At 38.1% G+C, this 13,480-nt stretch overlaps 1 protein-coding gene across 1 annotated transcript in view; it reads left to right on the top strand.

Annotated features, from left to right (window-relative positions):
* C9 (complement C9) overlaps positions 1 to 13,480 on the top strand; it is a 56,669-nt gene that overhangs the window by 26,532 nt on the left and 16,657 nt on the right. The window contains exons 6-7 of the mRNA XM_055325769.1: positions 6,808 to 7,056; positions 11,199 to 11,439. Coding sequence (XP_055181744.1) covers positions 6,808 to 7,056; positions 11,199 to 11,439 — 490 coding nt within the window. The remainder of the gene's footprint in view (positions 1 to 6,807; positions 7,057 to 11,198; positions 11,440 to 13,480) is intronic.

Here is a 13,480-nt window from a genome sequence, read left to right as displayed (position 1 = left end):
CTCTGGTCTCTGTCTACATATTCTCCTTGGGTTGATTTTTTTTCCCCTCCTGTGGCTGTTTCACCTCTAACCTGATGGTTTGCAAATACTGTATTTCTGGTCTCTCTCTGAACTGGATACCTATGTAGCTAGTCTTCTGCAGTTGTCACACAGTTAACATACCCAAAGCTGATATCCACTCTTTGACCCAGTTCCCTGATTTTCACTCTTGAATTCTTCACTTAGATGGATACAATGAAATAATATCTTCCTAATCAACAAATTCAGAATCTGAGAATCATTCTAAAGACTTCCTCTACAGATGCATGTTCCTCAAAGTCTTCAATAGCCAATCAATGTCCTAGTTCCATTATTTCATAATGTCTGCTAAATCTGTCTCCTCTTCTCCATTCCCACTGCCATGGCCATGGCCTTAGGCCCCTGTCGTTTCTCAGCTGGGCTGCTATGAGAGTCTCTGCATCAGCTTAAGACCTCTAGTTTTGTTCAGTTTCAATTCATTCCACACTCATCAGTATGAAGATAAATGATAAATCTGATCTTCTCACTTTGCTGCTTAAATATAGTGAGTGTTTCCCAGTAGCCAGCAGGATAATCAGTCTCTGTGGTAGGGAGAAAAAGGTCACTTCTGACCTGGCTTTTGATTACCACTCCTCCTTCTTTCTCCTCTGAATTCTTTTTTTTTTTTTAAGATTTTATTTATTTATTCATGAAACACACACACAGAGAGAGAGAGAGAGAGAGTCAGAGACACAGGCAGAGGGAGAAGCAGGCTCCATGCAGGGAGCCTAACGTGGGACTCGATCCCAGGTCTCCAGGATCAGGCCCTGGGCTGAAGGCAGCGCTAAACCGCTGAGCCACCCGGGCTGCCCTCTCTGAATTCAATGTTGATTAGATGCTTCACCTGACAACTAATGCAATAGCCTCTGTTTTCCTTTCTGCTCTAGCATTTATTTTCCTGCATCATATATACTCTAAGTCAAGTTTCTAGTCATTTTATTTACTATGGAATCCTGAGGAACTAACATTGTATTCTTTGCTTAAAAAATGATTACTGAATTAATAAATAAATGCATGCAGTATATTAACAATATTTTCTTCATTTTTTTTCAAGATTTATTTATTTATTTGCGAGAGAAAAGAGAGTAAGCTAGGGGAGAGGCAGAGGGAGAGAGAGAGAATCTCAAGCAAACTCTGGGCTGAGTGTGGAGCTGGGCATAGGGCTCCATCCCACGACCTTGAGATCAAGACCCAAGCTGAAATCAGGAGTTGGCTACTTAACCAACTGTGCTACCCAGGCACCCCAACAATCTTTTCTTTAAAAGCTAGTGCTTTTAATGAAGGCAAGAGCCCATAATCAAGTAAAAATTTAATTGGAATTGCCATTGAAGTTGACACAAAATGGAAAACAGAGGCTTTTTTGTTGTTGTTCAGAAAACAGAGGCTTCATGTTCATGTTCAGAAAACATTCCAACGGTACTTTCTACTGGCAACCTGAATCAATTTAGAAACCCTGGCAGTGCATAGATCAGGTTTATTATACATATGCTGGTTTGTTTGTTGTATGTTTCCAAGGAACAATAAGACTGATTTTGTAGAAACTGCTATTTTGAAGAGAACTATGGTCTATGATGAACTAATATGAATTCAAATTTGGAGTCACAGGCAGAAATCAAATAATGAAGGTGCTCATATGCCACATTAAGTAATTTGGGCATGATCCTGAGCATGAGAAGGGAGCCATTGAGGACAGCAGCATGGTCAGAGTTTCATCTTAAATCTTTGTGTTTTGTAGATATGAATTCCAAAAGGACAAGACCAGAGAGGTAACAACAGAAGGAGGCTATTTCATGGTCCAAGAAGGAAATGATAAAAGACTAAACTGTGTCTGTAATAGAAACTAAAAAGAAGAAATTAAATCCAGCATATTTAAGAAGAGCTCATTAATGAATTGGTGACAGTATAGCATATGGTCAATTAGCCAGTTCCAAATTAAGACCCTCTGAGTTTAAATTCTGATAAGTTCCCCCACTTATCATCCATGAAACTTTAGGCAACTTATTTAGCTTTCTGAATTTCAGTTTCTTATCATAGAGTGGGGTGGCAATAACACCTACTTCTTAAGATTTTGAAAAGGTTAAATGTGTTAATAAATACAAAGTGCTTAGAAGAATGTCTAGCCATGACAACTCACCATGGATATAAAATATGGAGACAGAAAGTTAAAGGACACCCCCACTGGATGATAGTCCATCAAAAAAGACCTGGGAAGTCGCGAAGGGGAGAATCTGCCCAAAAAAAAAAGAGTTAAAGTCAGTGCCAAGAGGAAGGTAATGATTTGAATTTTAATAATTTCAAGTGTAAGGGTCTGTGTGACATATAGATGGGGTTATCCTGTGCAGAGTACATTATACAACTGTGAGGGGAGAGAGAACTATCTGAATTGGAGGCAGAAACTCAGGATCATCAGCATATAGATGATCATTAAAATCTTAAGAGTGCTTGAGATCACCCAGCAAGTTCAAAATGAGAGAGAAAGGAACATTAGAGAATGAAGTCCTAGAGCCACTAACATTTAAGATACAGGTACAGAAAATGAACTTGAAGATAATATAATGGAGAAGAACCATATTTGTTACCTATTGCTAAGTTGCAAATTACCCCGAAGTTTAGTAGCTAAAGGGTTGGGAATGTGGGGGTGGCTTCACTAGGTACCTTGGCTGAGGATGGTTCATGGGATGCCCATCACTCTGCTCTTTTCCGGGTTTCATTGCTCAATTAGTGAGATATGGTTTTAATAATCATAATAAGTCATATATGGTTTTATTGTCTGTCTGTACAAAGCCTCAGTTGCATCTTTAACAGTTTCCCTCCTTACGTTCTATTTCCAGTTGCTCTCCCACCTCTCTCCCTTTCAATTTGAACTCTGAAATTATTGGTTGTATTCTTATTCTCTCTCTTCCACTCCTAGTTCCAGAAATAATATTTCTTCCTTTTCAAAAAGCATCAGTTGGTTAAACCTTTAAACAGGAGATCTTGAACTGACCCTATAAAATGCATGACTTTCTGGATCAAGCCAGCCCCTTTGCTCCCTCTCTGTCATTGCAACTTTTCCATGTCTGCTTATCTTGGTTTTCATAAAGAAACTTGCTTCTATCCTTGCATCATCCTTCTTTCTATAATCTTACCTCCTGGCCTCTCTTCAAAGATTTTTGCTCTTTCTTCAAGATGATTCCCAATATTGGTCCATCTCTGACTGTCATTGAGCTCGGACCTCTTTTAGGAGTGACCCCACCTTCACTGTTTCAGACTCTACTCACGACTGGCATCCTAGTAAGTCACACAGGACCACTCAGCAGCATGCTAGCTGATACTCCGCTCAATATGCTCTTACACCTGCAAACAATCCTCCACACTGCTAAGTTGACTTTTGCCAGTGCCTGCTTCTTCCTAGCCATGTCAGGAATAAGTGCAGGTGCCTACAAATTACACCACCCCTCTCCTGTCGCTGATTAGCACACAGTAAGGTAAGAAGAGCTTAGCCTTCCAGGAGAGTTAGGGAGTAGTCTCCTGGTGTCATTTCGCTCAGCTCTGGCACTTCTCAGCATTGAAGACTGAGTAGAATTGCCTCCAGTGGCTCCTGTCCGAGTATGCAGGCCGGTTCTAACAGAACACCTGGAGGTCAGCAACAAGGGAGTCATGGTCCACAACTGGGAAGAGTAGAGGCTTGTCCTGGCAGTGCTCCACAGGAAGCCAGAGCAAACCAGACAGGCCCAGGACTGGCAGGTGCCATGACAGGAAACCCCTGACCAAATTAGGAAGAAAAAACGCAAAGCCCTGCTTCCTGCTCCAGTAAACATTCAGCCCCCTTGTTAAGGACCATCGGTACAAGATAGAAACCCAACCCCCAGGGCGCACAGCTCTCTCTCAAGCTCATTGGCTCTCCCATCCTGAGACTGTATTTTTTGCTTTAATGAACTTTCCCATTTGTGACACTCTCCACTGTGTTGAGTGTCTGTCCTCGAGTTCTTTTCCAAGATCAAGAACATTCAGGGACTCATTCCGGATGGGCTGGGTTGAGGCCCTAGAGCCCAGGGTCTCCCCAGTTCACCCGGCCACACTTCCACTAGTTTTAGATCTCAAGGCAACAGAAATCCTATTCATTTTTCAAGGCCAAGTTCAAGGCAACCTTTTCCATGAGCCCTTTATTTTACTAGTCAGAATTTGTCAAGCCCTCTTTGGCAGGATAGCATAAGAATTAACAGCTCAGCCCTGGAATCCGACTTTCTGGATTTCAATGCTAGCTGTGTGATTTTGGGCAAGTTTCAAAACCTGTGTTTTCTTATTGGTAAAATGGGGGATAATTGCAGAAATTATCTTAAAGGTAAGAAATTAAATGAATTAATAGAATTAAATTAAATGCTATGCAAACCACTTTCAACAGCCCCCTGCAAGAGTAAGCACTCAATAAATATGAGTTATTATTATTAGCTATATTGGACCTGCCTATTAAATTTAATAAATTTTTGTTAGCTTCTACTCTGCATCAGGCACTTTCCTAAGTGGTGAGGCTATAGTGGTGTGTGGAGAAGACAGACATGTTCCCTGACTTCTTGGATCTTGCCATCGAAAAGTCTATTAAATAAGCAATCATAAAAGAAAAAGTTTGTCATTTCATTTTATTTCTTTTTTAGATTTTTTTTGAGAGAGAAAGAGAGCACACAGAGGGAAAGGGAAGAGGGAGAGGAGAGAGAGTCTTAAGTGGACCCCACTGAGTGCAGAGCCCAACACGGGGCTTGATCTCAAGACCTTGAAATCATGACCTAAGCCAAATCAAGAGTTGGATGCATAACCAACTGCACCACCCAGCCACTCTGCATTTTTTTTTTTTAAGAAACATGAGTCCTTATAGAAAATGGATTTGCTAGTCTGTGGGATTAAGAAAGACCTCACCCTGCTGAAGAAGTGATGTTTAAACTAAGACTAGAAAGAGGAGTAGGAATTAACCAGGTCAAGCCATATAGTGCATATATATGAGAGAATGTGTATGTGTTTGGTTTATGGAAGAGAGGGGGCGTAGATGTCAGAGAACATTCCAGAAAGTAAAAGCAATATAAAAGGGTCCTGTGGCGGGAGGAGCATGGGCTGTGGAAATTTTTTAAAAATGTGTCTAAAGGGCTGGAGTATAATCATGGAGAGATTAACTTGGAATAAGTCTAGTTTAGACTTTATCCTAAAGGCAGTGGGAAGACCGATTTTAAGCAGGGAAGTGATGTGGACAGGTTACGTAGTCCCTTTATACTGAGCACTTTTCCCAGCATGCCTTGCTTGAAAGAAAATTATACACATTTTAGTCATTCCCATCAATGATCACTTTAGCTTCCCTGTCTGAATCCATTCGGCTGATACAACAAAATATCAGAGGCAGGCTAGCTTAGAAAAAACAGAAATTTATTTCTCACAATTCTGAAGATGAGGACATCAGAAGTTCTGGAAGTCCAACATCAGAGTGCTAGTCTAGTTGAGTTAGGGAGGGCTGGCCTTCTTTAGGACTATGGACTTCTTGCATCCTCAGAGGGTGGGAGGGACTAGGGAACTCTGTGGTTCACTTTTATGGCAGCACTAATCTCATTCACAAAGGCTCCTCCCAAAGGAGCCCCCTCCTACCATCACATTGGGCATTAGGATTTTAACATAGGGATTTTGTGGAGGTACAGAAACATTCAGACATAGGCTTCCCTGTGCGGAACAGTCCCCACAGAATGCTGTGGAATCTAACTTGTGCTGCTGACTGAAGAGATGAACTTCTCCTTCTCAGACAGGAGTTACAAGCTATTGCAGAGGATCACTGGAAAGAGAGTTTAATCGCTGAGATTAACAAGCCTCCCACTGATACCTGACAATTGTCAAGTTGGCAAAGAATTTTTTAATTGAAAGTTTTAATTTTTAACTAGATTGTTTAGTTCAGTGTTTTTTTTTCCATGCAAAAATGAATGTGGCAAAAAAAAATCAAAAAGTCTGAAGATCACAAAAGATTATTCAAGGAAATATAAGCCTGCTCCCACTAGAGATTTCCGTTTCACAGTTCCCCCTCTCAAGGGCAAACACTATGCTTTGTTGATTTTTCCAGTAAGTTTCTGTGCTGGTAAAAACCTTTCTTCACCTGCTTGCTTTCCTATTCTTTTTTTTTCTTCTTTTTTTTTTTTGTTTTTTTATTATGTATGTGTGTGTGTGTGTGTGTGTGTATATATATATATATAAACATGTATGCATGTATTAATGGACAGGAGAGTGTAAGGGTTGAGTGCAGAGCTCAAGTCTTAACCTTTTTTCTTAAATTAATTAACATGTGTAAAATATTCAAAGCAGTGCTACCCCAGAAGCCTTCAGTCAGGGTTGGCTTTATCATTTCTTTCTTTTTTTTTTTTTTTTTTACACAAATGGAAGTATATTGTGCATCTGTTATGCAAATTGCTCTTTAAATGTTAACATATTAACATTTGAGAGCTTGCTATGTTCTAAGCCCTTCATATGCATTATCTCATTGCATTATCTTGAAACAGGCTTTGGACTATGTATGGTGATCATCTCTTTTTCACAGACTAGGAATCAGACTCTCAGATTACTGTGTCCTGTCTTCAGAGTCATGGACTCTATATCAGAGCCCAGCAATGTCTCTTCATTGTTTCACTCTTAACTCCCTTGCTCAAATACCTTTAAAATAATTGCTTGATTTTTCTTTTATTCTGTGTTTATTTAGGGTGGTTTTTTGTATGTGGATTTTAACAGCATTTCATCATTCTCTTTTAGACCAAAGCCGATAAAAATTTCAGAACTGAATATTACGAAGAACAGATACAGTCATTCAAAAAAATTGTCCAAGAGAAGACATCAAATTTTAAAGCAGATATAGCTTTAAAACTCACACCTACTGAAGCAATTGAAAAGTGTAAAATTAACTCCTCCATAGACTCCTCTATAAATGTTGAGAGTAAGCTTCAATTTAATTATTCCAAAAATGAAATTTACCAACTATTCTTGACACATTCTTCTAAGAAGGTAAGGCCAAACACTTAATATAAAGGATATAATGGGATATTTTTCGAACTAACCAAACCGCCTCTTCTAAATGTTTGGAACAGATAGAGTTTATTGGAGAGAGAGAGAAAAAAATAATACTCAATAAATCCTCAAATATGTAGCTAGAAGTTCAGGGAGAAGGATGCTAACTGGAGAAGAGCCCTGTGGGATCTGCAGTAAAATAAGTGGGTGAGATGTTTGGTGTTAACAGACAGAGAACAAGTGTATCAAGAACTCAGAGTGTGCTTTTGGACTGGGATTGTGGTAATAGGCTGTTCAATTTGTACCATCTTCCGAATCACAATGAAGAATCATACAGAGGAATTTTGGTAATTCATTGCAATGCCTTACGCTGACTTACTGTAAAGTGTCTCTAAAGTAATGATGCCATGAAATTGTACACATTGCATATGAAATTGGTCTGCTTACTTTGTAATCATACCTTTAAGGCTTTGAAAATGTATTTGCTTTTTGATATTTAATCCAGATTTAGAATTTTGTTTCATCTCCTTTGAAAAATAGAAAATACTTTCTCTAATCAGTATGATCCTTGTAAAATGTTCATTCTTCCTTTTCTGATGACATGATCACCTGTTTAGATACTTTCTCCTCCTTTAAAAATAATAATAATTCACTCTTCGTACTGATGTTATTCCTATTCATATAATTGTTTTGTATGGCTCTGTACCTTGTCTGTTTATTAATATGCATACCCATCTTTCAAAGTATGTGGCTGGGAAATTCTTTAAATCACACAACAAATATATACTGTGGATTTCTTATGTGGCCAGGGGCTGTTCCAGGGGCTTACAATACATTTGTGAATCAAACTAAAAAAAGATTCCTGTCCTCATGGAGCTGAAAGTTCAGCAGGGAGAGATAGACAAAATAAATGTAACAGCAAAAAAAGCAAGACAAAAAAGCAAGCTATATATTGTTTGGAAAGTGATAAGTGCTGTGGAATAAACCAAAAAGGAGAATAACACAAGGGAAATCAGGAGTGCTAGGCAAAGGCAAATGGTAGTGTTAAAAAGAAAGCTCAGGGTAGACTTTTCTAAGGAAATGATGTCTGAGTGAAGATTGAAGGAGAGTAAATAGCCAAATAGTCATATTTGCACCCGGCAGAAGGAACTGTTAGAGACAGGTTTCTAAGGTGAGAACATATCTCTGCCCATTGGGCCAAAGTGAACCAGAAAGAGAATGGGTTAGAAAGGTTACCCTGAACAGATCATGAAGGGCCTCATAGCCTGCTCTAAGAGTTTAGCTTTCTCTCTGAGTGACATGGGAAGTCACTAGAACTTTTTAAATGAAGATTGACATACTCTAATATGTCTTACATGAGAAGAAATTATGAGAGGTAAGAGCAAAAGCAAGAAGGTTTGTTTAAAACTACTGCAGAAATCCAGGTATGTGAAGATGAATAGGCCAGGTATAGAGTCAAGCATAGATGCTAAGGTTTTTTGACCTGAGCAACTAGAAGAATAGAGTTGCTACCAACTGAGATAGAGAAAACTTTAAGTAGAACAGGTTGAGAGAAGAAAAGCAGTAGTTATATTTTAGTTAGATTAAGTTCCAGATGTCTGTTAGACATTCATTTGGAGAAGTCAAGTAGGAAATTGGTGTTCTAAGTCTGGAGTTTGGGAAAAAGTTCTGGGATTGAGCTATCAGTTTGGGAGTTGTTCATATGTAGATGGTGTTTACAGTCACAGGGTTTAGTGTGACCACTAAGAGTTAATGTAAGTGGAAAAGAGAAGATCCAAGACTAAACTCAAGAAACTTCAATAGAAAGAGGTCTGGCAAAAGAGGAAGAACCAGCAGAGGACAGCAAGATGTGGCAAGTATAATGCCTTAGAACCTGACTACTCAAAGTGTGGTCCATGGATCAGCAACATCAACATCACTGGGAAGCTAGAACCTCAGCCTCCAACCCAGACCTGCTGAATCAGAATTGCATTTTAACAAGATTCTATAAGAGATTTGTTCACACTTTACAGTTTGAGAAGAACTGCCCTAGAAGATAGGAAAGGAAACTCTATCAAGGAGAAAGGGGTGACGAACTGTGTCAGTTGTACTAATAGGTCAAAGAAGGAACCACTGCGGGCTTTAGCATTGTGAAGGTCATCGGTGACCTTGACAGGGGAAGTTTTGTAGAAATAGTGAGGGGAGCTGCATGATTGGATTAGATGTAAGAGAAACTAGGAAGAGAGGAGTTGAAAAGAGTCAGTAGAGAACATTTTTTGAAGGAATTTCGCTTCTCATGAGGCCAGAGAAATCGATAGCAAATGATTAGACAAGTAAGGCTGAGATATTTTGTTTTTATTATCTGAGATGGAAATGATCTAAGACCTGCCTCTGAAATAAGTTGAGCCAAAGAATGTTAACATCTTTCTGACGAGTTATACCTTCTACTTTTAGCAACAATAAGAAGGAATCTAATTATGTTTGGTGCATCTTTGAGACTCCACCAAGAATTATTATGCAAATCATCAGAGGGAGAATTTATATGACTTATTATGTGGAGTGAGTTTCTTTAAGATTTTTGTTAAAGACTGACCCTTCACCTGAAGTCAGACAATGTGAAAAACTGTGCTTCTAGAACACAGAAAGTTTGGTGTGAAGTTCATATACACCACGATATACTTTTTAAAAATAATAAAATGTTTTAAACTTCTTTTCAATCACCTGAAGTCATACAGTGTGAACAACTGACCATCACCTGAAGTCATACAATGTGAACAATTGTGCTTCTGGAACACAGAAAGTTTGGTGTGATGTTCATATACATCAAGATATACTTTCAAAAAATAATAAAAATGTTTTAAACTTATCTGCAAACAACATATGTTAACCACTGCTATAGCAAGAAAAACTTAAATGAACCCTCTACAAAATCATAGGTGTCAATTGTAGTTTAGTTTTGACTGAGATAATCTGAGGCATTGAAACACATAGTTCTTTGTCACTGCCCTGATTTTCTCCTGGAAATTTAAACCATCATCTCTAGGAATGCTTAACTATTCACCCGTTTAGCTTTCATGTCTTAAAATGTTGTCTATCCTATCTTTGTTATCAAAAATGGAAAGGACTTAGGGGAAGGAACAGGGAGACCTGAGACCTAGGTTTGTAGTACTCATCACTGTCGCAGACTATTTTTGTGATCTGGGGCAAATAACTTGAAATTTTGGATCAGAGTTTCCCCATCCACAAAATTAAAAGATTGGGCTGCATTATAATGGCTACCTCTCCTTCCATCGTCAACATCTTACAATCAACTTAGCGAGGTATAATTTTCAAGCAATAACATGCAAATAGCAAACATTTTAAGCCTATAGGTCCACGAGTTTTGACTTTTGTAACTACCTGTTTAGCCACCTCATCAAACAAGATGTAGAACATTTCCATCACCTCAAGAAAATTCCTCATCCCCTTTTCAGTAAATCCCCCTAGTGCCTGAGAGGCAACCACTCTTCCAATTTCTCTGACCATAGTTTAGTTTTACCTGGTCTAGAACTTCACATAATGAAATCATACAGGACACACTCTTTTAGGTAGACTCTTCATTCAGCGTAATATTTTTGAGATTTATTTATGTTGTTGTGTGTATGAGTAGTTTGCTCTTTTTTATTGCTAACTAGTATTCCCTTTCATGAACATACCACGATTTATCAATTCTTCTGTTGATAGACATTTGAGTTGTTTGTAGTTTTAAGCTATTCTGACTAAAGCTGCTATAAAGTCTGGTATGGAAAAAAAAAAGTCTGGTATGGATCTCTTTGTGGACTGTTTTGTCACTGATCTTGTGACATCTTGTAAATATGTAGATGTGGAATTACTGACAATAGGGTAGGTGTATCTTTACTTTTATGAGAAACTACCAAGTAGTTCTCCAAAGTGGTTAGGCCATTCTACATTCCCACCAGTGGCGCTGGAGAATTCTAGTTGCTGCACATCTTCATTAACAGTTGGGACTAATAGTATTTTGAGTTTGCCATCCTTCTGGGTAAAAATGATATCTATGGTCACTGGCAAAAAAATTATTGCTTGGGGAAATTCAAATTTTGTCATTTTTAAATTTGAAATAATGGTAATGAAATTTATTTTTTTCCCTCTCTACAACAAAGGAAAAAGTGTTTCTGCATGTGAAAGGAGTAATTCATCTGGGAAGATTTGTGATGAGAAGTCGGGATGTCATGCTGAAAACCACTTTCTTGGATGATATAAAAGCTCTGCCATCTACCTATGAAAAGGGGGAATATTTTGCATTTTTGGAAACCTATGGAACTCACTATAGTAGCTCTGGGTCTCTAGGAGGGTACTATGAATTAATATATGTTTTGGATAAAGCATCCATGGAAGAGAAAGGTATACTTGGAAACAGAGCTCTAACTTCTAATGCTGTTTTAGCATCATTATTTCTATTGCTAACCTTTTTAATTAGTTAAAGGCTTTAAAATAAAGTCCTATAACCTGCTTCTCTGAAAGAACTCTCTCTGCCCTTTGGCATCTAAAACCCTATGAAACAGAAAATTGGCTTTTATCTCAAACAAAATGACTTGGTCATGCATTATTGAGAAATGCACAAAATTGTACTGTAATTTAATATCAGTTGGTGATGCTGCTTTTAGTGAAATACGATTTACAAGGTGAAAAAAGTACAAGAGACAATTTACATAATCTATTTCTTAATCAATAAACTGGCTTAATTATATGTATGACAATTATCCTCCAAATGATTCTTCAGTATTGGAAGGAAAATATTGTTCTAAATTTTCTCAGGAGGAAGAAAGTAATGTTAAGATCATATAAGTCTAATGTCTTAAAGCCAGAGTAGAAAATTAGTTTTACCACATCTTATGACAATTCTAATCATATGGTGGTAGTTGAATTGGGTCCATGTTAAGTAGATTTCTGACCACACTTGAAACATGAGAAAGAAGGCCATGGTTGGTCATCAATGTCTACCACATGTACAGGAAAGGTCTATGAACTACACACTTACTGTACTGGCCTAAAGGCTTCTTCTAAACTTCTAAGAATAAGGTAGATGCAAAGTGACTTTGTTAATAAGTTTTAATTATTTCTTTGTGAGTAATTATGTCTAGTTATAATATTCCTTAAAGAGGAGATAGATGCTAGTATATCTCCATTCTCTGCCCTCAAAGTTTTTCAGTGTGTCTGTTAGGGAGGGAAGTGTTGCCAAAAGCCATTTCTATGGCTCCTTCCCTATAGCCACTATCTGTGTCAAGTGAAGAATGGGATATGGCTATGAGCTTAAAACCTGATGCTGCCTCCATGGTTGATAAGCACTTTATAGATGAAACAAACATGTCATGGCCAGAACTAATTGCTGTTAATTCCCTCCATCTTGAGCAGGAAGAAGCACTGCCAGGAGGTTGGAATATGAGATTATTTGGTTTATAGTGCCCTGCAGAACTATATCCTATGAGACAGAAAAATAAAGTTTCATTAGTTCTACCTGGTAGGCTATCTTGATAGATATCACATGGGCGAGGCGCACAAGTAACCAAGTCTTGAGTAACCTGGAAATCAGAAGAGAAAGGCTCAGCAAGGTGATCAAAACAAAAGAACACTCTAGGCTAAGAATTGTTTTGGTGAAAAAGCTCAATAGGCTGAAATCTTTAAACTTGGATAACTCAGACCTACCCACTTCTGTTTTACTTAACATCTGGCCTTAGGTAGACGAGGGTCATTAGGTCAGTTCTGGTATCTTTGAAAGGGAAGTCATCTTTCTCACTTCTCCTTTGGCAATACCTGAGAACCAAGCCATGTCCTCCACCTAGATTTGGGATGTCCAGACCCTGTCTGAACACGAAAAGTTCCACAGCAGAGGTAGAAAATCTAAGACTGTTGGGATCACTTAGATATTTTCATCCACATCTTCAGAATCAAAGTCTTTATGTTTCTTAGGTTAAGGTCATAAACCTAGTATTCTAGATTTCTAGTGTGGTCTTCTATTTTAATCCTCCTTCTCCCTTTCTCATGGGGAAAGCCACACAATATTTCTCATGTTCTCACTAGTTGTGGGTACACAAAAATATTTATTGAATAAATGAATGCTTAAATGTCCCCAGGTCCCCACTTCTAAATTTCACCATGAGACCCTGGGATTAACTTAATTTCTCCTTTTCCTTTTTCATAAAGCACTTTGGCATGTGTGTGTATGTATGATCTGGATTGATAAGAGGAAAAACTGACATGGTCTATGAATTGAGGCAGTTTACTCTTAAAATAAAATAATTAGATAATAAATCATAGACTTGAATGAAATATTAGGATTTTTCTTCCTAGTAACTATAGCATCCATACACCTCAGTGAGTCAGCTTCCAAGACTGATATCTACTAAATAGTATTCATAGGACCAAAACAAAATTGTCATATATA

This window comes from Nyctereutes procyonoides, unplaced genomic scaffold, assembly GCF_905146905.1.
Source record: "Nyctereutes procyonoides isolate TBG_1078 unplaced genomic scaffold, NYPRO_anot_genome, whole genome shotgun sequence".
NCBI classification, from domain to species: domain Eukaryota; kingdom Metazoa; phylum Chordata; class Mammalia; order Carnivora; family Canidae; genus Nyctereutes; species Nyctereutes procyonoides.
The sequence above is the reverse complement of the archived record's forward strand: the minus strand, read 5'-3'. Positions and strand labels throughout refer to the sequence as shown.